The sequence below is a fragment of the Pithys albifrons genome, chromosome 7 (genome assembly GCF_047495875.1).
Source record: "Pithys albifrons albifrons isolate INPA30051 chromosome 7, PitAlb_v1, whole genome shotgun sequence".
Taxonomy (NCBI): Eukaryota; Metazoa; Chordata; class Aves; order Passeriformes; family Thamnophilidae; genus Pithys; species Pithys albifrons.
Window position 1 is genome coordinate 10,957,350 of NC_092464.1, and position 24,422 is coordinate 10,981,771.

Sequence of the window (24,422 nt, forward strand, 5' to 3'; positions counted from 1 at the left end):
TGGATAGTTTTACAAATGCCCTGTCTGCACTTGATCAAGAGGCAGTGTGTACTTCTTTGTAATTCAGCACTGCTCAAATCTGGTACTAATGACTGTTGAACCATGAGCTCAAGTTACATTTCAGTGAGGACAAACACACAGAATTCTCTTTGGAGATTCACTTGGAGGAGATAGAACTCTACGAACGAGGGTTATTAATGTTGGAACAGGGATTTCAGGCTCATCAAACTTGAGCACTTATGGACTGAGCCTTGACCTAATTGTCAAACTTGGTTTGATTGGTACTACTGGAACCTGGAAAGCTCATAATGTGAAAGAGAAAGACTTAAGAACCAATCCACCACCTACTGACATCAGTACAAGAATGCTTTTGGATTTTAGCTTGTTTTCTGGCCCCACAGTGGAAGTCAGTAAGCACAGGCTGTTCCAAGGAGATAACAAAGGGACACATTTCTGTCATCCCTCCCCATAATTTTTATTTGACTGTTGTTTGGTGTTCTTTTACACTTTTGGATCTAAATTTTAGCAAGTGAATAAATTACTGGCCTGGGCCACAGAACTGCTGAGCACCTTTATCAGATATTAATATAGATGCCTGACTAGAGGCTGCCACATGGTCTGAAAGTTTAATGATGGCTTTGGACTGATGGCTAAATGGTGAAAATAATTGGAAGTATACAGATTTTGAAAACACAGCTCTATTTGGAAAAGATTAATTTGATAATCCGTGGTGCTTACTTAGGTGTTTCCAAACATTTACCCCATCCAATAGGTTGACACAATGATAGATCTGTGCAGAAAGGACATGATCTCTGATAGGGTTACTCTTAGAATTCAGAGGAATGTGTTAAAAAGGTTATACTACGTTGCTCTCATTGTTTTATCAGTATGTTGAAGCTGTAGAAAAAAAATTAGCAAAATCTCATCTATTTTGAGATACCATACAAAAGAGCTGAGGTGCAAAGACAAAACATACAAGCTGAGGCGCAAAGACAAAACAGTTTGAGGGCATCAGGAGGCCCTGCCAAAAGGGACAGCTTGCGAAAATTAATATTCTGAAAAAACTGGGGGAAAGAAAGATCAGATTTAAGACTATAAAATAGCTCTTTTTCTGTCAGATATATGTGGGAGAAATATTTTTATGTAAGTTACTAAATTTAAAATACAGGCTCAATAGCAAAATATACTGTATTCCAAGTGATATTTAAGGGTCGGTACCTATACAAGAACTTTGCTGCAAATATTATACCTTCAGGGCTTGTGCAGGTATTAATTTTGTTTGCTCACTTGCCATGTCTCCAGATGTTTTGCACATTTTCAAAATGTGTTTCATCTTACAGGCTTTCTTATCTTGCAGATGATTAACACATTTGACACAAAATAAATGAGAGAAGAATTTATTTTCCATTTTTATTCAGGATTTAGTTAGGAATTTTGCATTTTACTATATGCTGATGCCATTATTATACAATTGAACAAAATCTCTGCAGCTTCTTGCCTTGCAAGGGAAATGTCAGTCCTGAAATCTGGTCATGGAAGTTTACCTTTTTCTTTTTAAAGGCTTTATTTCTATTTCTCACAGAACTTGCGGGATTTGGACGTGTTATTTATCAACATAAGGAAATTGTTTCCCTTCTCTTTGGGTTTAGAAAAAAATTTTGCAAATCAGTGTTGTTAACTATGTTTTTAATGCAGTTGATAGAAAAGAAGTGAAATGTAGTTCTTGAAGAAAATAATAATGAACCTTCTTACCTATTCATTAATATTTTCTGTTATGCCATAATTTTTATATACTTTTATCTGTGTAAAGTAATGCTCAGTCTAATCTCAATGAAAGAGATTGAATTTAAGTACCAATGTCCTGTAGCTTCAGGAGGAGGTTAGGTACAGTTCCTAGAGTTAGTTTGTCTTAGTCATCTATATTTTTCTACAGACAGTGTGCACTGTGCTATTTTGAGCATTTAATGTGCTAATTTTTCTCCTCATGATTAAAGTCATAAAACTGCTCTGACCCAGAGAGAGGCATTATGAATGTATAATTTCAGTTTTCATGTGTTCATAAAGCCAAACAATATTGTGCTCTTCTAAAATGGAGATGTGTTCATAACACAGGCTCATTGTTTGCATCTGAATGCAACATATCCCAGAGCACTGCTGTGGTTTAAAGTTGGTTCATAGTGGCCAAATTCTCTAATAAGATGTGAAGAGTGAGGCTTCACACTCAGTTAAGGCACTATGAGCTATTTCTGCACTGAAGAATACATACAAGGTGATTATATTTAAAAGAAATTGCTCTTTTACAGAGTTCTATTTTCTGATCACTTAATTGATTGCATATAGAAAGAGCCAGCAATTCTTCTGGCTGGTTTAGTCTTACTTTGGAGGTTAGTTACAGTCATTTTCCTGTGCATTTTTCCTCTCTGTATCTAAATTATTACCTTTCTAATTCTTCCCTCTAAAGATTTCTTTACTCTAGTGGAGAATATACTGTTTGGAGGGGCAGTTTCCTTGCTTTCCCATTTTCAGAAAACATTGGAAATAGAATGTGCTTTTTTCCAACACACTCATGTATTCTTAATATGCCAACTCATTACTGAGGATTTTCTGCTGTTTTATACTGAGAAAGTACTGCTGCTTGCTCAAAGTGACCCCAGATACTTTCAAGTCACAAGGCTGCCTAAATAATCCATCTCTTCACCCTGCCAGTGTTCCCACCCTTGTAACCTTTGTTGTAACCCATTGCCAGCAGTGTGAGTCTTGAAGGTGCTTTTGTTAACCTTACTGACCTTAGGCACATACCCAGTGATTATGGTGATTTGATGTGTTGCAGGTTCAATTTTGCTAGAATCAATCTATGAGAAAGGAGTATTTTGGCTGTTATGTTTGTGTTAATCTAAATTACTTTAGGTTGAACAAAGGCTGGATTCCTTACTTGCCATGCTTAATTGCTTTTGTAATTATATTGATTTTTCCATGCTAGGTCAGTATTAGTAGCCAGAAGCTGTTTTTTGATCTGGCTATTTCATCTTGAGTCTCCAGAAATATGAAGATAATTGTAAACATTTTTAAAATGTCACTGTGAGTGTTTGAATCTCTTTTGTACATAAAATACACTTTAAATAAAAAAACAAAACCAAAAAAATACAACAGATAAAACTAGATCCCAAACCAAAAGCAACTTAAAAAGCTACCAGTTACTGCTACCCAGCTAGGGGCTTCTAAATAACTGGGCTGAGGAATGGTTTTAATGTGCATCCCATTCATTTCAGTTAAGAGAAGAAGGATAATATGAAACAGCATAGTGACAGCCAGTGCCTTCATCATGAAAGCTCTTGCAACTGGAGAGCACAAAGAGGAAAAACACGTCACAGCAAATGAAGAAAAATCTCCTTCTGTGTTTGAAAAATTCTCCATTTGCCTTATCCATCTGTACTACCTTTATTCTGAAGTCCTGGGTGAATTCACTGATCCAAAGCCAAACATAGCCCAAACCATGATGGTTAATATTTCTCACATATTGTAACAAATTGAGAGTTTTCCAGGCTGGAATGTTCCAGGTAGAGTCCTAATTATTGTGAAACTATCAGTGTTCTTTACAGTTGGTGAGTCACTGATGGAAAGAGTTAATGATTGATCCCACAAGAGGAAAAAAGTTCAAACTGGCTTCCATCTCTTATTCCACACCTCAGGGAGAGTATGAAGAGGCTTTGGTGTCAGGCCACATAACAGTTTGATCACACAGGAGCACTCAAAGATGAGCTTCTGAAATTCTTTGAAACTTTATTTTCTGTCTGTCTTTCCATCCTCTAAGGTCCCATTCAGAGCTTATTTTTGCTAAAAACTGCCATGAAATCGATCCACAATGTGCTAAATGCAATGATTTTTTGCACATTATTATCACCACAAAATGCAGTAGTGATTCTGCTTATTAATGACCCAAAATTAGTGGATTTATCAAAGTTCAGAAAAGCAAATATTTCCAAATCACCAAATCAAAGCATATATTATTTTGTCCTTGAGAAGCAAATTAGAATTTGGAATTCCCACTCATGAATGAGAAATTCTGTTTGCATTCAAGCCAAGACCCTCCTCTGTCTTTGCACTAAAGGTGTAAGCACACAGCTTGTGAGAATGACCTCACTGCAGTTCCAGTGGTTCTCCTTGTCTCCAGATGGGTTAAGAATAATGAACAATTCTCTGCATTCCTTTTCCAGTCTTGATTTTCTCCTCCCATCTGTTCAGGAGTACTTCTTTCCTCTCCTCTGTTCATCCTTATGTTTTATTCCCTGGAAAGGGAATTCTCACTGCTTGGAGAATCTTCATCTTACTGAAGGTGACACTAGTCGAGTCCATCTTATTGCTTACTTGAGAGATGCTGCTTCTTTCTTCTGGTAAAACAACTTCATCAGCATTTTCACTTGTCCCTCTCAGCTTGGCCAACTTGACTCTTAAAAATTCAGTTGATGCAATACTGTATTCTTCTTCATGGCTTTCACTCACAGTTCTGGAGTTCAGATACTGATGATGCTGTTCACAGATTTCACAAAATTTTTTTTCTGATTAAGAGGGTGTTTTGAAGAATGTGAATTTATGTACAGGTTTAAAGTAAACTAGTCAAAATTAATCTGTGTAAAGCTTCTATCACAGGAATTAAATTATACTAATAGAATATATGTCATAGATCACTCTATCTTGAGTTTGTTCTGCAAATATGCTTCCTGGGTTTGCCCACCTCTTTTGTGCCAATCCTGGCCTAGTTTTTATTAAATTTGTGGGTTCAAAATGCTCTGGAGCTCTGGCAACAGATTTGAATCTTTTGTCATGCTGGTGACTGAATGAAACTTCAGTGAAGCTGATCAGCTTATTAATATTCATCCTTTGTTCACAATACATGCAGACCTCATGCCTTTCTATCACTGACAGCTGAAACAATACCAGCCACACCTCCAGCACTGGGCACATGGACTAGAGATTTAAGGAAACTGTGGAGTGGGTTCTGCTTTTGGTTCAGATAAAATGTTACTCTGTATACTGAAACATCAACCTAGAAAAATACTATCGAATTCCATGGAGAAAATAAGACCAGGAAAGCAATGCAAATGTATTTTAAGAAATAAAAGGGAGGCAAACCACTTTTGTGCACAGGTCTTCTTGAAAGGAGACTTGAAACTGCAAGCAGAGATGGTTTCCTTCTGGTCTTGGACTCACCTTCTTTCTAGGGGAACAAAACCTTCACATACATAATGTGAAAATATAAGGCATTGCACCTAATAAATACTTCACTCCATCACTGATTTATCTCCCTAATGAAATAGCATACAAACCTCCTCTTGGCTCAACCTAAGACAAAAGTTTTAACATTAGTAGCAGATTGAATCCAGTTTCTGAGAAGATAATTTGAAAAGTTTCTATTAACCTTGAACTCACTTGGAACGTGAAGAAAGAAAAAATGTTTTAATTTGAAACTATTTTCTTTTTCTAATATCCTGAGGGAGAATACTTGTATTGTCTCACCTCAAATCATGCTACCCAAACATGATCTTGGGAGGGAAATTGAGATTTATTCATTACTTCAGGAGCATAGTTCATAGGCTGAGGAGATAAGCGTGACAGGGGGTTTAGGAGTCAGTTTGGTCACTGGCATCCTACTACATCTCTTGAAAAATCTCACTTCTTTAGCCCTGGGAGCTAGTGAGAGGCCCTGTACTTTGCAGCCTTTCTTCCCAGATTGTCCAGAACATAGCTACAAGGTCAGAGAGGGAATAAAAATCTACCTGTCTTAGCAGGAACCCAGGGAAGGCTTCGGTGGTTTCTGCAAGAAACAAAAGACTTATAGGACAGACTGGTAATAAATTAATTAGACAAACTTACACTTGCAGATTAAATTCAATGAGAGAAAGCCCAAAGTGTTCAGAGAGGCTGTGGAATTCACTGCAGAACCGGAGTCTTCCTGCATCAGTGCATCAGAAGAGAAAGGAGTTATCAGTGAAGAAAATGGAAATGGATTGTTACAAGCCTAAATATGCCCTATGGAGAAGATTTTGATCTCTCCCCCAGCTGATGGTTTTGCATTGGTCCTTTTTAGAATAAAAAGGATTTCTAAAATAAGAGAATTTAAGAATAAGGTAAAACAAGAAATTCCAGTTATTTTCTGAGATGCTGAAAATCTTGGCCTAAATAAATAAATAAATAAATATACTTACAATTAGGCAAGATGCCTAGGTAGTTGTGAGGACATATGAATTCGTAATTACTTTGGAATTTTTTGTGATAAAATATGAATCATAAAGACCTACGTAGTGTCCCGCAGAGTCAGTTTATGGAAATTCATTTTAAAGATTAAGCCTAGGTCATCAAAGGAAAGGATCTATAAAGGCAACTGATCAGCAACGGATAAATTATCCTGTCTGTAGAAGCAGACATCATTGTATCTACCTGCTGTGGTAGTTTTCTAGAAAAAGAAGAAGATAAAGTGAAACAATTTTTATAATGAGATTCTAGCTGCTGAAGTCTTTTTGACTTTGACGGAGAGATGGATGCTTGTTTATTTAGTGTGCACTTTTGATGAGCAAAAGCAGTAGGAAAAAAATACATGCAAAATAGGAAATGTATCTAGGAAACACATGAACACGGGGAAACAGCAGGGGAGAAAATAAGCTTATTTTGATGCTGAATTTACTCTACCATTAAATGTAAAACATACAATAATCTAAGAAACTTTTATCATTGGAAAACAATCATCTTGATCAAGTATGGGTTCTTTACAGCAATGCTGAAAGGGAAATACTTATTAAACAGCTAACTCACCATTTACCTGCTACAAAGATTAAGTCCTCTGAGCCATCAAGGAATTAATCACACCTTCCTCAGTCTGGAATCTAACCTTTTCATCATCGTTCTGATGAAAAGATAACCGCAGATTCAGTAGGCTCCTGAAAGGAAGTTTACAGGAGGATTCATAATTTCTAAGAAATAGATGGAGCCGGGGATATGGCATGAAGAGAAGTCTGATCCAAAGGGCAGTAGGAAGACTGCCCTCACAGCAGGCCAAGGACTCTGGGGAGTAACATACACAGTGTCCTCACTGCCTTTGAAAAGATACCGGGAATGGTGTTCTGTGACACATTATGTTTGTTTGACCCAGGTAGTATTTGGCACATGCTGGTGTCTGAGTGAAAAGCAGGGCATCCACCAGAGATCCTTGGTAAGCTGGAGATTTCTTGTTGGCTACTGTACCCAACCAGAGGCCAGTGTGTATGTACCAATCCACATGCTTTCTCTGAAAAAAGAAAGAAGTAATGCTCAGATCTCCGCAGCTCTACAGATAATCAGCCACATTTTGTGAAATTCTTGTTACAGAGCAATTAATTGGAAGTTGAACAGTATTGCAAAAGCGGTGAATAGATGGGCATGGGGAGACATTTCAAAGCTGAGCACGTTTTAGTTTCCACAGTTCTTAAGGGCTGTTAGAACTGCTCTTGTCTGAACCTGTTTGAGACTGCCCTCTGTATGGGGAACAGATTCTGATATTTACACTTAGAGAGAAGTCCTGGTGAACAGACAAATTAAGTGGAGAGTAGCTATTTACAGCAAATGTACAAGAAGCATTTCTTTCAGGGTTTGTACTGAAGGACAGAAGTCCCAGAGGCAGTGCATACCCACAGTGGTTCATTGCATTTGTGAGTCATACCAAGTGCAAAATGCAGTGCAAGGTCTTAACAATTACCCTTAGTATAGCTTATAACTAATTGAGAAAGCTTTGATGGGAGCAGATGCTGCCTGAAAAAGGCAAGAAAGGAACTGACTGATTAAGAGTGGAGAATGTGTTTAGACAGAAATAGATGCTGCTTTATTTAATGTGAATGGGGACATAGGTTCCTGCAGCATACTCTGAGACCTCTTAAGCAGAGGACTCGGATACCAGAGAAGAATAATGATATGGTCAATACATCCATGCTGGAATGTAGTACCACCGCTTGTTATTATAACAAAGGCTTTAAATTTACAGCAGAAAGTTTGAAAGATTAAGTACAGAAGTAATTACTCCCCAACAGCAGATGATGATGGATGCATGTTGTAAAACCGAAGGCAAAATCAAAGATGTGAAAAAAGTAATGCATAATTCTTGTGGGAGGCATTTATTTCAGTGTATCTGTCTACTTAATATGGACTAGTAGTCAATTTTGTTGGGTTCCAGTGAAGAGTTACTGAAAGCCAACAAAGAAACCTTAACAGCAGAACCCAAGATTTTAAAAGCTTATTTCTTACCTCAAGATGAGAAAATATAAAGAACTCTGATGTTAAAAGCTGATAGAGGTGAGGTGAAGAAGGAAGTGTTCCTTATGGCTGTTCCCAGATCCTAAAATACCAGAATCCAGAACATTTTCCTCAGAAATTATATCTTTAAATTTGGCATAACCTATCTCATTAGATGTTAAAAAAATGGGAATCTGAGAAATAGCAGGCATTCATTTATTGGCGTCCTTTTCAGTTTTCTGAAGGGTTATGAAATAGTCAGGAGAAGATTGTGCTAAAGTTATGGGTTGGTGATTTGAAAATGTCTTTAAGTGTAGCATGCAATACTACTATTCTAAATAATTTATATTTTTTAAATTACTTCTTTCTGCTGGCATGGACCTTGTTGGCATTCTAAATTCCGCCCCTGTGACAGACCACAAGTGTTGTTATGATACAAAGTGGGTGAAATCTACCATAAATGTGCTAATACTCTTCCTTTAGACTAAATGTGAAAAACTGTTTTAAATTCTTTATCCACTGATCAATTGGAGCTCTAGGGACTGTCAGAGCATAGACATCATACGGGGCTGACTGTGAGTTTGTGCACAGGTGGATCTGAATGAAAATCCAGGGAACTGGGAGGAGCTGTGCGTGCTTGAGTGTAGGTGAGAGGTGTAGAGAAACACCACAGCACCAAAGGAACTCTGGAGGAGCACTTGAAACAGAACACCTGGGGAAAAAAAACCCCAAAGAGTACTATGGGACAAGTGCCACACAGGAAATACTGGGAACCCTGAGCTCCATGGAAAATGCTTCCCTTCTCTTGCTTCATATTGAATTTAGGACAACAGAACTGTATGTATACTCTTCATAAATAAACATGATTGTGCCAAAGAGGTAACTGATTTATAACTGTTTTTTTCCATCTATGTGACCCTTTTTTTTTTTTAGCCTGCTGGTTGGGTCCAAAGGATATCCATAGTTTGGATTATTTGGGAAATCTAGTTCAACAGTGTGAAACCAGCAAATCCCCAGAAAGGGGAGTTTCATGAATAGAGTTTTGCTTTTTCCCCCTCCCTTTTCCTCTCTCCACCTGATAGTAGAGTGACACTTAATACCGAGTATCTGGGCTACCATTAAGGGACTTGGAGAAAACAGATTAACAGGTAAGAAATGAGCTATGTTAATGAAATATTCATTACAAAAAGGCAAAGTGGTCCTTTTAGACAAAGACTAAGAAAGGAGGTTATACTGTTTTCCGGTGCTATGCCTGCAAATAATTTATATGAAAATAAAAATTTATTACTTGTTTTTACATTTTTTAACAATAATTGTGGGCTTGCTGAGGTATGGAAGTGACCTAATAGTTACAATTGTGACCTCTGAGTTATTGTTAGTTTTATTGTCAGTATGTGCTTCACATCTCCTACTTAATAGTATGCTAATTGTACAGCAGGATGTCACATTCTCCAACATACAGATTCCCTATTTCAATTACAGCTAAGTAAATCTCCATTACTAATGAGTAAGCATTTCTTTTCCATGTACATTTGCATTATAATGGACATTTTCTTTGTGCACTAAAATTATTCTTTCCTTGACAACAACTATATATTTTATTTTACAGTAAAGGCTACGACATGATGATTCATTCCTTTCTGTTGAGTTTATCTGTATTTAAATTGTCAAATGTTCTGGATAGCCTGACATTTTCTGTCCATTATTTTTCTGTATTTCCAGAATAAATGTATGTATTTAAGACAACCTACTTAAGACAAATCACAAAAAAGTAAGCTTATGTGCTGGTCATAAATTAAGTTGTATGTTTGAAATTGTTGCAGTGTTTCACTCATGTTGCTGAGAAATCTCAACCATTTATGTCAATGCAAAGTGACCTTTGTGATACAGTGTTTGACTGATTTGAAGATAAAGAACAAGTGACCACATGTGACCCGTATCATTTCAAGATCCCACTCTGCTTAACAGAGCATCGACAGCTCTTTGCCTATTAAATACAGTCCCCCAGAAAGACTTTTGCTGCCCTGCTGGTGCGTAGATGTACAAGTCCAGCGGGCAGCTGCGTGAAAGGAAGGGGGAAGGCCTGTTGGATCTGAGCTGTGCAGCTTTGCTGCCAAACCCACTGCCTCTTGAGGGCTGTGGCCAGTCCCCGGGTACCGCTGAACTGCTGAACTTGGGCAGCCGGTGCTGCTGGCGGAGGATTCCCTGTATCTGCCAGCACAGTGACCCAGGAGGCTTTCCCTGCCCTGCCTCAGGAAATCAGGATATTGGCAAACTGAATGCCTGTGGCAGAGATCCTTCCTTCAGTCTCCATGGCCCTGGGGAAATGCATCACCTTTCATACACAACTAAGGACTGTGAGTTTGATTGATAAATTGGTAGCTTAACATTTGATAATATTCAGCAAATAAAGTGTTGCTGTGATTTTAGTGGGGCCACTCCCTAAGCAGTAAATTGTCTTAGAAGGATCTTTTTAGATGCACAGAGAAGGTTTATGTATCAAAGAGGGTGCATTAATTAGCATTAATCATTAATATTCCTGATGATTTTTAAGTCGGCCTGGTGGTGGGTATAGATATGGGAAAAATAATGGGTGTTGGGTTCTTCTAATGATATAAGTACATGGGATATTTTAAAGAAATAAAATGTGGTGAAAGTGTTAGGTAGCATTCCAGAAATGCAGGAGGAAATGTATGCAATCAGAAGTTAGAACTAACCGATTGATTTCCTGGTCACTTTGCATGAATTCTTTCTAGCCTTATGTATATCCTGATAATCAGATGGCTTACAGTATAGATACAAAGATTGTTTTGTTTTTATTTTGAAAGGCCTACGGTATGCAGCCTTTTTCCCAGACAGCAGCAAAAAACAAGGTGAACAATTTTTGCACTATGTGGTTTTGAATTCTGTCATATTTTCTATTACGTTTCTGTCTTCCATTAGGGTAGCTTAGTTTACTCTGTTAGCCACCACCATCATCCATATCACTCCCAACTCCGAGTTTAGTGTACATGCTGTATGTATGTAGCTGGATGGCTCTGCCGGGGCTGGCAGTGGTCGCTCACAATGTCACGATTCCCTGTCACCAGAGTCGCCCTTGGATCGGTGGATTTTGGGAGCGGCTGGCGACACCTGGTGGTGGGTGGGGTCACTGCAGCCGTAACGGGCTCTGCAGCTGGCGGAGCTTTGACCTGTCCTACCCCACACACTGACAGCCAGAGCTTGAGATACTTAAATAAATCCCATTTACCACATTAAAAAAAAAAAAGAAAAGAAAAAAATGTGCTGGGAGTACCGTACCCTCCCACTCACACTTATGTAAACCAAGATAAGCAATAACCAACATTTGCTGTTAGAGAGAAATTAGTGCCTCTGACCTCACTGTTGAAGTCAATAGGGCAGTTGTCCAGAAGGGTTATGTACCTTTTTATTGTTTGTTTTTTTTTTAATTAGCATTTCAAATATATTGCACAAATGAATGTTTTATATACACTTATGCACTAAATATACTGCATTAAACTAAAGATCTTTTCTGTGAAAAACCTGGATGTTTGTATTTAGAAATAATGATGTTTTCAAAACTTTACAGTGTGAACACTGAAGGAAGCTTCTTCTGGTGTTTTATTTAACGTCATGGTTTCTGGCTTGAGTGTATGATTTTTCCTGCCAGCAAGTATATTTCCGTATGTTTGTGAAATTCCACATCTCTTTGCCAGCATATTTCTTAACAATGGAATATCTGGGAGAGATGAATATGCAACTAGTATGAATAAAAAATAAGACTCCTGAAATCTGATTCCGTGGTGAAACTCAGGACCTCTTGAGGTCTACTCAGTTTGATTTTTATCTGAATATATCTTTAACCAAAACCAATTATTTTTCTTGTTTAATTGGCCCTTTTTTGCCACCCAATTTTTTTGTTTCATAAAGAAGATATGTATTACAGTGAATATGGAAGAAATACAAAGCAATACTTTATCCTGATTTTTTCACTCTGTAGGCAAATCAAATACAGAGCAATGCAGTATCTTTAGTTGTTTCTAAAATATCCTAAAGAAAGGGGTCTCTAAGTACACTGCCACTGGAATTCGGAAGGGAAAAGGTTTGGTGAAACAAAAATGTGTTCTTTATAGCCAAATTTGGTAGTATTATTATGCCATTCTGAGGTATATAGAATTGGCCAATAAAATTAAATAGGAGACTGCGTTAAATGAGAAGAAATGACAAAAGGTCAAGTTACACTGTTAATCTGCACAACAAAGGAGGGCAAAGTTCAGAGTTCAAAAATCACTGGTTAAGGGCTGTTAGGCTCTTTTTTTTTTCCCCCCTATACTTGCTGCCCTTGCAATTCAACATTCATGGTCCACAAACTTTAGTGTAGGAAGTCTGGGTTGAGGCTGTCCCTAAAGCTCTTGCACTCATGGGGACTCTGGTCAGATGAATTAGATACACAAACACAGCTGTTCTTCAGTGTAAGGGACTGGAAGTGCCACTTGTGTGCAGGGCTTCTTACGCTGCTCTGCTGGAGGAGACCTTTCACATGAGGACTTAAATGACTGTAGTTCCCAGGCACAGAAAAATGAGAATCAAACAAATGCCAGTTCTGGCAGTCGGTGGGAATTGCTCACTACACCTTTACATCATGACATTAAAAATAGCTTGATCAGATTTTTATCAAGACAATTTATTGAAGAATAGGAGTGATTTTTTCAGAGATCTGTACCCATTGAAAAGTGACATTTGACATGAAAAGGCATTGGGAGTTTTATCTGAGATATGACAGCTATTTTGTCTTCTAAGTGTAGAGAAGGATGTGGCATTTCAGATAACAAACATAAACATTTAACAGTGGCCACTGGCAATTCTGCTTGGTTTTAGAACTATAGATTCCTAAAGCAAAATTCCGCCTCCAAATTATATGCATATTGCTCTCATTTATGTCAGCAAAGCTTGTGCACATGTTTCAAAGGTCAGAATTTGGCCGTTGGGGGTGAATTTTCAAGGAAGAGTATATTAAAGACATCTGTGCATCAGCAGAACTACATCCTTTGTCTTCTGTAGAGCATTTCAGGAATGAGCCTAGTGCCGTTGAGCACAGCAAGTGAAACATTTTTATTTTTTCGAATTGCTTTGGGATTGCTTAGCAGAAACATATCTTGCAGTAATTGGTTCGTGATTTCATTTATTTCTTGTAACTCAACACTTTGATGCTGAAAAGTTGACAGTTTTAAGGGAATAAAGACTGGAAAGGACTGCCCTGCACAAAGTTACAGTTGAAAATATACTGTAACACTCAAACCAAGGAACGTAGTCCAAGAAAATAGGTATGGTCTGTTGAGTTGCACAGCCTTTTGTTTGCAGTTTTATACAGACAGGTCAACAAGGGTTTTACACAAGGGTAGAAAACAAAACCACTTTTCATTGTGGACAGAGCTCATCTTTGAAATTGCTACTAATCAGACACTTGAAAAAAACTAAAACTTGGCATTCATATTCTATTTGAGTTAGTGTGTATTAAATTGATGAAGATCTTTAAGCATGTAGGTTTTCCCCTGTTTTTTAAACATTATACTCTTCTTAAAATGTTTATAATGTCTAATTGCTGCTGGATTTCAAGACATATCAATTTTGTTCTTAGTTCCTGCAGATTTTGACAAAATGTCATACCAAAATATTTTGTATTTTTTGTAGGACTGGGAAACAGAAAATCATGACTGGTATTGTTTTGAATGCCATTTGCCTGGAGAGGTGTTGATATGTGACCTGTGTTTTCGTGTGTATCATTCCAAGTGTTTGTCTGATGAGTTCAGGCTTAGAGACAGCAGTAGTCACTGGCAGTGCCCAGTTTGCAGGGTGAGTACCTATGAGATTTCATGTGCTGATTAGAGGATTGATATTCATTAATAGATTCATTAAGGTTTCCAAATGGTCTGGCCAGGTTAATGGATAAAGAACTGAATATTGACATGATGGTACTTACCTAGAGCATCTATACAGAGATACCAAAATGTGGTGCATGTAGCAGATGGTAATTTTTGAAGACTGCAGAAAGTTTTCCTTGCACATTTGGAGGCACACAGTTTACTGTGTGGGAATGTGTGTCCGTGCGGATGCCACACAGGAATGCAGTACTCTGTGGAAATCCTCAACACGAGTAAACAAATCGCTGTATACGATGCTACTGTTTTTACTTAACATCATTTGAATGGATCATAATGTAACTTTTTTTTGTATTTTGATGACTGCATTTTTAATATTTTATTGGAATAATATTTGACATTATAAAGCCACAGTCATGTTACTGATGAGGGCAGTATCAAAAGATAGGGAGTGAAATTCTGCTTCTCATTTACTACCGTGGGTTCTGTTGGTGAAAAAGGGGCAATCTGGATTTCACTCATCTATATCTATATTACTTTTCTTTAAAAATGCTACTATTATGAGTATGGTAGGAAGACAGCAAAAAGCATTTTTTATATACTTTCCAAGAATGGGCAGATATGTTGTCTACATATCATGAGAAGACTAAATATTCTAGTTAGGATGGTGCTCATTGGTAACTGGCTGTGAATCAGCCAGATAATTCTTGCTCTTGTCTCTGTGTCACCTCCCCCAAAGGAGCATGCTACTAGGATTCCTACAGAGCTACGCTCCCTTCCTGTGGAGGTAATAGCGCATATGATTTAAGATAAAATTCTTGCTAGACTAAAGCATAAAACTGCCAGCTCCACTCTGCCTAGGATTGCTGGAGGGAGAGGCAATCCCCTCGCTAAAAGCTTAGTTCTACTGTAGAGCAGCAGACTCGCCTTCTGATGATCTGTGATGCAAGGAATGTAGGGGTTTGGGCACTTCGTAATATGGAGAAGCAACTGTTGAAAAGACATGGATTGTTTTGTTTCAAACCAGCACTTTTTGACTAGTGTTACCTCAGAACCAGTGGTAAAATAGCTGTTGCCTGTAGCCTCTCACCTCAGACTGGGAGCTCTCAGGATTTAGGAAAACAGCAAGAAAATCAAGCCTGCCTCAAGGAAGTTGAAAGGAATGAAAAATAAGTAGTGGTAGGTAAAAAATAGTTAAGAATAGAGACATATATTGTATCTCTCCATATTTAATTGCTCGCCTTCAACTTAGCTACTCAGTATTTCCTCTGTTAAAAAAAAAGAATAACCATATATAAATGAATCACTTTCAATGTTTTAACTTAGTCTCTTTAATAATTGTTGGTTCTCATAAGTATTGATAGTTTTTATAAGTCGTTAAAATTAGGTAAATTAGATCCAGTCTCCAGTCTAGTTTGCCAGTAATTTTAGATGACACCTGGTGAGAGTAGAGAATGTAAATGGCTTATGCCACCTTGTATATGAGATGGCTTTTATAACATTTGTTTTGTAACATGGATGTCATCAGAGTGGAAATGCTGAATCATTGCATGAAATATGCACTGATACATCAGCTTGGAGAACAGTTTGACTTTCATCCTGAGGCTTTGAAGTCCTTTATGGCAATGATATTCAATAAATGTTTACCTGGAAAAAAGTCCTGCGAAACTCAGACAATGTACTCTTGTGTCTGAATTTCTATATATTGGTTTCCCATTATTATACAAAGACTAAGGAGAGGTTTTGGGTGCTCTTAAATACTTCCTGCCGCAGAGGTCTTTGGCTTACTTAGTGCCTCAGGTGATGATAACCTATTTTTGTGAATATTGCCACTTCGAATGCCATGGCATCCTTTCTCCTCCTGTGCCAGCAGCTCCTATTTTTCTTGTAGCTAATTCAAATCACTTCAAGCCCTTACTCTGCACACTTGGACTAAGGAAGCTTGCACAGTCCCTGTAAGCGTGGGAGTCAGCATCCTTGTGTCAGGCTTCAGGATTCTGCGACTTTCTCCCCACTCTCCTAGGAAATGACTGCTCTAATTTCATTTTAAAAGCAAGAGAGTGGCCTATATTCAAAGATCTGGTAATGTGGAGAGGCCTGGCTGATGTCCAGAGGATGTAACAGAGCTTAACTATCTTGCATAAGGGCAACGGGATTTACTTTGCATTATCAGCAGTAAATATGTATGGTCAAGAAAAGGGACAGCTGGAACAAAGAGATACATATCTTTTCATACTTAATTCTCATAACTGGACATAGCACTTTTCACTTGGGAATTTCAAAGCTCTTTACAAAGATGAAAGTAAAAAGTATGTTTAAAACTTAATGTATTGGGAGAAATAATCTAAGAACACTTCATTCTTATGTAAAGATTGCTTCTGTAATGCTGCCAAGGTCAGCAAGCCTTTGGATTATTCATTTCACAAATGTTGATTGTATTAGTTTGATCAACCTGTGCAGCTTTATCTTGCACACTTGACCACCCAGAAGCATTTTATAAAGGACAATGCCAAGGATTTAAAGTATTTTTCCTCCCATAACATTTATAATAGTCCCTTGCAGACCTTTTTCTGAACTCTGTTTCTCTGCTGGTGGTTTTTTTCCACCACACCATTAAACAACCATGTCCAGTGCTTTGTTTTTGTTGTTTTTTTTTTCTTTTAATGTGACAGTACCAATCTGAATATTTTTGCCCCCTACGTAACTCTCAGCAAGAGTCAAAAGTCAAAAAAGTTCAATTCAAACCACATTGCAGTGATTGAAACTGTTCCCTGACTGTTGACTAATCATTGCCCTAAGTGAAATAAATTGGCGTTATCAGCAAAAGTCCTGGTAGACAGGTCACAAGAGAAACACTTAATATTGAATGAGCTTACAGATTACATTCCCCACTACTGGAATGGTCCATTGAAGACAGGGTTAGTCAACTTGGTCTCTGAAGGATGTAGGACACATACATTTATCGGTGCTCCTAGATTAGATAAAAAGAAGAAATTAATTTTCTTCAGCTGTTAATTTAGCACCTAAAAACTGCAGAAAGCACTGCAAAAATATTAGTGTTTTTGGGGGGAATAATAGGCATATACAAAATTCTGAATAGAATAATATTGATCACATGTTGGTGTGACTTCTCATATTTCTTTTCTAAGAATTCAAAATTTAAAATAATTTTGTAGAAAAGCAATATTAAGCATGTTGATATATAGTTTGTCCCAGAGAAAAAGATTTTGATTTGTGAAACAAAAATAAAGAATTATTCATATGGTTTCACTTAACTCCTAAATTTTTTACAATCATCTGATCAGAGATTGGTCTTCCATGCATGTGCTTTGCAAGGAATTATAACCAATTTATCTATCATAGTGGGTGTTTCAATATTACTGGGGTTTATACATATGAGACTAAAGTAATCTGTAGATCTTAAGATCTTAAATGCTGTGCTAATAAGTATTCTATAAATAGGCTATTTTTGAGTTCTGGTACTGTACTAAACATTTCATAGAGTACATAAAAATACACCATTGTGCTGTTGACAATCAAGACAAAATCTGACAAGTGAGAACGACAAACAGTAGGAAGTTAGAAGCACAGAAAGATGGAGGTTACCCATGTGAAGTAACTCAAGTGCTTGGGTAGGGGATGTTTGGTACTAGCTGTCAGTCAAGATGGTTAGTGTAAAATACAAAGAAGGAAGAAAGGATATGGCTCTGATGACTTGCTTTATGGAGTGTTATGGTGGGAGTTTGTTAGATAACTGTGTGATGAAACATTCTTGAAGCAGGATTTGGTGTTATCATACAAATAATAATCATGGATTGTTGAGTAAAGTCCTAGTATAGAACCTATATTAGCATCATGTGGTTCAGGGCACAGGGGACACACCTGAAGGTAGGTGTTAGTCCTGAGCAGGTCCTCCCATGCACCTTGAGTAAATCAGGGAGCTGGCACAACTATGCACTGCATAGGGCCTACTTAATAAAGTAAAATGGAATTTCTCCACAGCAGTGAGAAAACAGGGAAACCTCCACTTAGAGCCTCCTTCTTTGTGCACATAAAGGCATATTTAATTCATATGATGCTTCATATTCAGAAAGTGCTTAATGCACCATACAAGTAGAAATCAATTTGTGGATTCATCTGTAACATTTCCAAAAGTACCTGATGCTTTGAAAATTCTAATTTAACTGCATATGATTTTGAAAGAGACAAGTCTTAGGCTGTATTTTGCTCATGCAGAAGTTTTTCTGTACAGTACTTATGGCACAGGGCACATTGATTGCTCTGAGACCCATTCCATGTGCCTGCATACCTTTCTTAATGGTACAGGAAACCTGAGGACCTGAGGGTTGGAAGTTTGAGAGGGTGTTAGAGCAGTAAAGCTTTCCATATGTAGCACCAAATTCCTCTGGAAATTTAAGCCCTTAAAAAAATCCAAGGGCCAGTGTGTAAGGCAAGTTGTTTCTAGAGAGCGGTGGTGAGTGTGTGTTAGACCCATGCACACAGTTCCCCTCTGCAGATAGACCCTCTGGAAATCTGAGTTTGTTCTGAAATGAAACTGATGCCTTAGAAACATGTATCTGTCATTGAGCAGGCTTCATGTAACCCCATCATGGACCTGAAACACAGCTCTGATGTGTGTATACACAGGACAGGTGAGAGAGTAAGGGGAGAAAGTATTTATTAATGGGAGATTATCAGGAAATGGAAACCTCTTTACATGGAGCAAATATAACTTAAATGCTTATAGCTGGATGGAATGCTGGCACAGACACCTTGCATTTCTTAGAGGTTTTCTATTTTTGTCCTTCAAATAAAAGGTTGCAACAACTGCAGCACAGTGACCATTGTCACCCTGGGAGTTGAGAGCTGCAGCTCACAGTGCAAGGATTAGTCCTTTCCATCATAATTGGTGCTGCTGCAGGATGAGTGTTTCTCGGCAGTGCCCTGGCTGCTACTAACCTCGCCTGGTTTGTTAAGTCTTGCTGTGAATTCCTGCACTATAAGCATGTCAGAATTGCTAAATAAGTCACGCCTGCACAGTGCAATATACTGCTAACCTCTTTAACAGGTATTATTATTAATCTGGAATATTGAATATAAAGAGCAATGTAAATCCAACCTTCAGGTACCAGCTTCTAAGAAACAGATGTGCTTCAGAGAATAGGGCATATTTAAGGTATTTCCTGCACCCACAAGAGTTAAATTGCAGTCTTGGCCTTTCACCTAACAGATCTCATTAATCTTCTACATGAGGATTGCCATTGTGAAGGTTATTACTTCACTCCTACACCCCCTATGTAAACACGTATGCCTGACCAGCCTTTCAGTTTGCCTTAATTCAGAGCAGAAGATTTGAAGATTTCTCTAAAAAATTGGTGTGACTTAGGAATTATCCATGTTGTGAGTTAGCCCCAATAGGCAGATAAGCACCATGCAGTCTCTCTCTCACATCTCACCAACTCCCAGTGGGACAGGGAAAGAGAAAACGGAGAAAACTTTTTGGTTGAAGTAAAGATTGTTAAATAAGTGAAGAAATGCAGGAAAAGAGAGAAATAAAACAAAAGTAATGCAAAAGCAATCGCTTCCCACCCTCCATGGACAGACTGATGCCCGACCAGTTCCTGAGCTAAACCTCTCCACTCCTTCTCTTGCTGAGCATGACATTATATGGCATCAAATATCTCTTTGGCTAGTTCAGGTTATGTCTGGTTGTGTCGTCTCCCAGCCTCTTGTGTACTCCTAAATCTATTCACTGAGGGGGTAGAGTGAGAAACTGTCAAGGCCTTGACAGTGTTCAAACAGTGCTCAGCAAGAGCTAAAACACCCATGTGTTACCAACACTGCTTTGGACACAAATCTGAATACAACACCCTTTGAGCTGCTGTGAAGACAATTAACTTCATCCCAGCCAGACCCAGTTCAGTCCTGTATTAAAATAATGTATCCTCAAAATAGGCTATCTACAAGTATAAGAATCCTGATAATATTTTTGGGGCTAGGTTGAATCTCAGCAATCTCCTTGAAAGAAATCTGAACTTAAACAAGGGTTGCAGGAGCATATTGTAGTAGATCTGACTGTGGGAGATGATACACGGTGGATCTTGCCACTTTTACAGATTGACAGGTCGCTATCATTTTGTTTCTTGAAAGTAGGAAATTAGAAGACCCAATTTTCATTTATACTTGCTTATATATCACTCTGACTAGATCTGAAAGTGAGTATACTGTGTTGTGTCAGAGCAATATAAATAGGTTTCATGCAAAACATAGTCCCCATCTAGGATTATCTGTTTTCTTGCTTTAAATGGCTCTAGGCTGATTTCTCTGAGAACACTAAAAGTCTTCAAAATACAAAGAAGAGTTCCTTGGGGTTTTTCAAATTACACATTTTACATTATAACTTCCAAAGAATGTGTGAATGGTACATCCTAAATGGCTAGTCTTTGTTGGAAAGTGAATGAAGAGGTTGGAATATAACTTGCTTTCTACAAAGGGTGAGCAACCTTGCCATAAAAAGACGTTTTACTGGCTCATAGGCTCCAATTCCCTAAATTTATTACCTTTCAAAATTTAGTACAGGAACGTGGAGATCAAATTTTTCTTAAGATAAATCAATGTAGGGAATTGTAGGAAAACTGGAGATACTCAAGTTTGCCTGAATTGGCAAGTTAATTAAATCATTTTCATTGGTGCTTAAGATGATACTAATTGCTGATTTCAATAATGATACAAAGTCAGCTATCTATCTTTTCTTATGATCTGAAGGATAGGACTGTAAACCATCTATCTCAACACAGTCTCTTACAAACCGTCTTGCCCAGCAGGGCATGAAAAATGGTTCACATGAATTCAAAGGATGATAAATTCAGAACCATGTCAGAAAAAGAGGTTTAGAAGGACTAGGCAGTGCAAGTGAGTTTTATTGTGTTCTTACAAGTTTCAGTCTCCTAAAATGCTGTGTCATTAGCAAGCATACAGCACTCCTGTGCCTGAAATGACAAAATGACAGCAGCATTTCATAATGCAGATAATTTAATGCACATTTGGGCTTTCATTTGCAGTAGCAGTGTTGGTTTATGAGAAACTGAATAGGTGATTTGAATTCCAGCAGAATGCACGTTTTCATGGCAGACAGAGTGAAACATGAATATACAGAAGGTGATTCAGATAAATGGTGCTGGATAAAATTCTGTCTCAGTCCAGAGTTTGGAAGGAAGGTCAGACAACCATTACTTTCATGAAAATACTGCTTAAAGGAAGTTCAGGTATTAGAAATATGTGGGTCTGGCCCTTTCCACAGCAGTGAGTTTTACCCCACACTGGTAGTCAGGAGAAAGCTGTGGAGTTGTTATTCATATTGTAGTATCTAAGTAGATTCATGACTGAATGGGTATTTCAGCACAGTGTGTAACAATTCCAATTGATGCTAGTCAAATAAACAGCTTTGCAGGTAGTGCTGTGTACAATCTTGTTTTAAGAAAGAGGCAGTCAGTACAATCCTGAGATGTATAGGTTGCACCTTTGCAACCACAGGACACAGCCTTGTGATTTTCAGTGTCTTCAGTGTCTTGCAGAAGGAACATAAACAGAGGAGACACAGTCAAATCCTATAGAATTTTTTTTGTTAATGTATAATTTTTAGTCTTGCCAAGTAAATACATAAAAGTAGTTGCTCTGTACTCAATGTGTGTGCTCACTCTATATGTTCAGAGTCATATATAAGTAATTAAATGAAAAATAGCACACTTCTAGTAATCAAAAATTCTTAAGCCTCATAACTCTTTTAGTTACCTATTAGAACATGGATTCTTTTTTTCTTGTGTTTGCTAAGCAAGAGTCGTCTGCATAATTATGTGGATCTTGCTAAAGACCATCAAATTATGAGGATGCAGGTGTAACTGAGCCAGTTTGGTCCACACAGTTTACATAGAAGTGATGATGTGAGGCTTGAGAAGGGAAGAACTCAGCTTGGCACTCGGTTCATAAGGAGGTGTGAGGAGGGGTAAAAACCTTGCAGGAGATTTGAGCAGTTAGAAACACCTCAGGATAATAAACTTGGAACCATGCTGTTGTTTCACTGTGCTTTTGTTTTGGAGAAGTACTGTAGGTAATAGCAAGGAGGAGATAGCAGTTTGCAGCCAGCTGTTGTAAGGCCGTGCAGAACTGTGCACAGCTGCTGGGATGTGGAGTGAGAAGGGCTGGCTTGTACGAGCACATTAGGCATTTGCAGAGAGCCACCTTCTGTTTAGCAGGACATTTTCTATATGCAGGGCTTCCCACTAGCCTGGATAGACTTATAGACTTTGAAGAGTGGGGATAAATCATTATATTAGTCTAAGATGAGAGGGAAAAACTCTGAAGTCCAAACTGCTAAGAAGTAGTGATCTGTGTTCCAGAATCTGGATTAGATTTTATGAAGGAACAACTACAAAAGTCCATAACTGCTATACTTCTTGAGCACTAAAAAGTGCTCTGAGTTTCTACTGGCTAGAACTGATGTGACTTCCTCCCAGATGGTGTTATTTTGCTTAGTAAGCACATAAGTTGTAGATGGTACAGAATATTATTTTAAAAATTATTTCTTATTTTATTGAAAGTATTAATACCTTGCTAATAAAAAGACCATTAAATAAATTTTAAGCTGCTCCCTAAAATGCCTTTCTTATTGCTTTATTCTAATTACTTTTTATATGAGAGGTTTTGACAAACTATAATGGATATAAGTGGAAATAAAACTTGTAATTCTTCTGTAGCTGAAGTCCTCAGCCCAGACATAATTCAAAGCAACATATATAGTTGTTATGATTTGTTAGTGTTACTAGTTTCCCAGAAAAGGTTTTCCAAAAAAAATTGTGTTATGTGATTCAAAGTTACCTTTTCAAATCATGTGTTAATGCAGAGAAAATTTTTATTGGGTGAATTTCGAAGTCAAGTTTAAAATAATAACATGAGCCTGTTTTTCTTTGGCAGAGTATCAAGAAGAAAAACACAAGTAAACAAGAAATGAGCACATACCTGCGGTTCATAGTCTCTCGTATGAAGGAGCGGGTGAGTCTGAAACAGGGAAGTTTGTTCAGTGTTGTGTTGCACTGGAGAGGAGGCATTATGGTTGTCCATGGGTAACTGTGCAGGGAGGAGGGCTACAAGAAGGTGGTTTTTATTTCCACTGTCATGCAGGGAGGAGGGCTACAAGAAGGTGGTTTTTATTTCCACTGTCATAAGTGGTGTATGTATTTCAACATAGGCTTATCAGGTCTTCTTGTTTGCATTAGTATAATTTTGACAGGGGCAGGTTCTGCTCCTCTGAAAGGGACATTTTTCAGGTTTGAGACTTGTGTGATCTGCCAGATTGCAGATCCCCAGTCTGGTCTTGTGTAGTCCCCACCTGAAATAGTTCAAACTATTGCTTTTTCTAATATTTTTGTGTTTCTAAATGCAATAACATACACTGTCTCATGGTCCTTCCAGGCTATAGATCTAAACAAGAAAGGGAAAGACAACAAACACCCAATGTACCGAAGGCTGGTGCACTCAGCTGTTGATGTTCCCACTATACAGGAGGTAGAGTGACTTGCTTTCTAACTTCCACACTGCATATGGTGTCTTTTAACATTGCAGGACTAAAAACTCCTTTACACCTAAAGTACTAATCCTGTTTAATTTTCCTTGTAATCGGTATTTCAGTACTGTATCTAGCATTGGATATGGGAGCTTAGCATTTCAAACTTTTCTTCAGAAATAGGTAACTGAGTAAAACCATTTGGAGTGGTGCCTAGTTTTCAGACAGAGTATCCTCAAGTCCTTTTGTCCTAACGTTTTATTAGGAGCTTTAGGTAGCTAAAATCTTTAGACAAAGTACCCTTTAGCTAAATTGCTGAATATGGACCTGAGTGCCTATGTTTGCCTATCTGGCCCAGTAGTTTTGACCATATTCCAATTGCCCTTGTGTAGGTGTCAACTTTATAAACGTCTAAATGATTCATAAAGAACCAAGCATTTTCTTGATCATGAAAAAACAAGACTCACTCAAAACATCTGTTTTGCATTAATTGTTCAAAGAATAAAGTGCTAGTAAATAAGTTGTCCCTTTTTTTCTGAAAGAAAGGTCTGATCATGATTTATATAAATCAACTGCACATGACCAAAATGAGCAGCATGTTCATCTTCACTCATTGCTGCAACTGGATTACTATGCAATGCTGTGGTGTATGTTGCCCTTTACAACCAAAGATGTGAAAGCCTTTGTTTTATTATGGAAACACATGAATAAACAATAGCTTCACTGAC

General features: G+C 37.9%; 1 protein-coding gene across 9 annotated transcripts in view; it reads left to right on the forward strand.

Moving 5' to 3' along the window:
* Positions 1-24,422, forward strand: part of ZMYND11 (zinc finger MYND-type containing 11) — a 106,185-nt gene that overhangs the window by 64,074 nt on the left and 17,689 nt on the right. For 5 of the 9 annotated variants that reach the window (XM_071561549.1, XM_071561545.1, XM_071561550.1 and 2 more), the window contains 4 exons: positions 11,085-11,129; positions 13,948-14,109; positions 23,106-23,183; positions 23,604-23,696. In XM_071561549.1, coding sequence (XP_071417650.1) covers positions 11,085-11,129; positions 13,948-14,109; positions 23,106-23,183; positions 23,604-23,696 — 378 coding nt within the window. Of the gene's footprint in view, positions 1-9,266; positions 10,614-11,084; positions 11,130-13,947; positions 14,110-23,105; positions 23,184-23,603; positions 23,697-24,422 lie in introns of those variants that run through there. The other 4 variants (XM_071561551.1, XM_071561553.1, XM_071561548.1 and 1 more) reach the window with 4 other exon arrangements.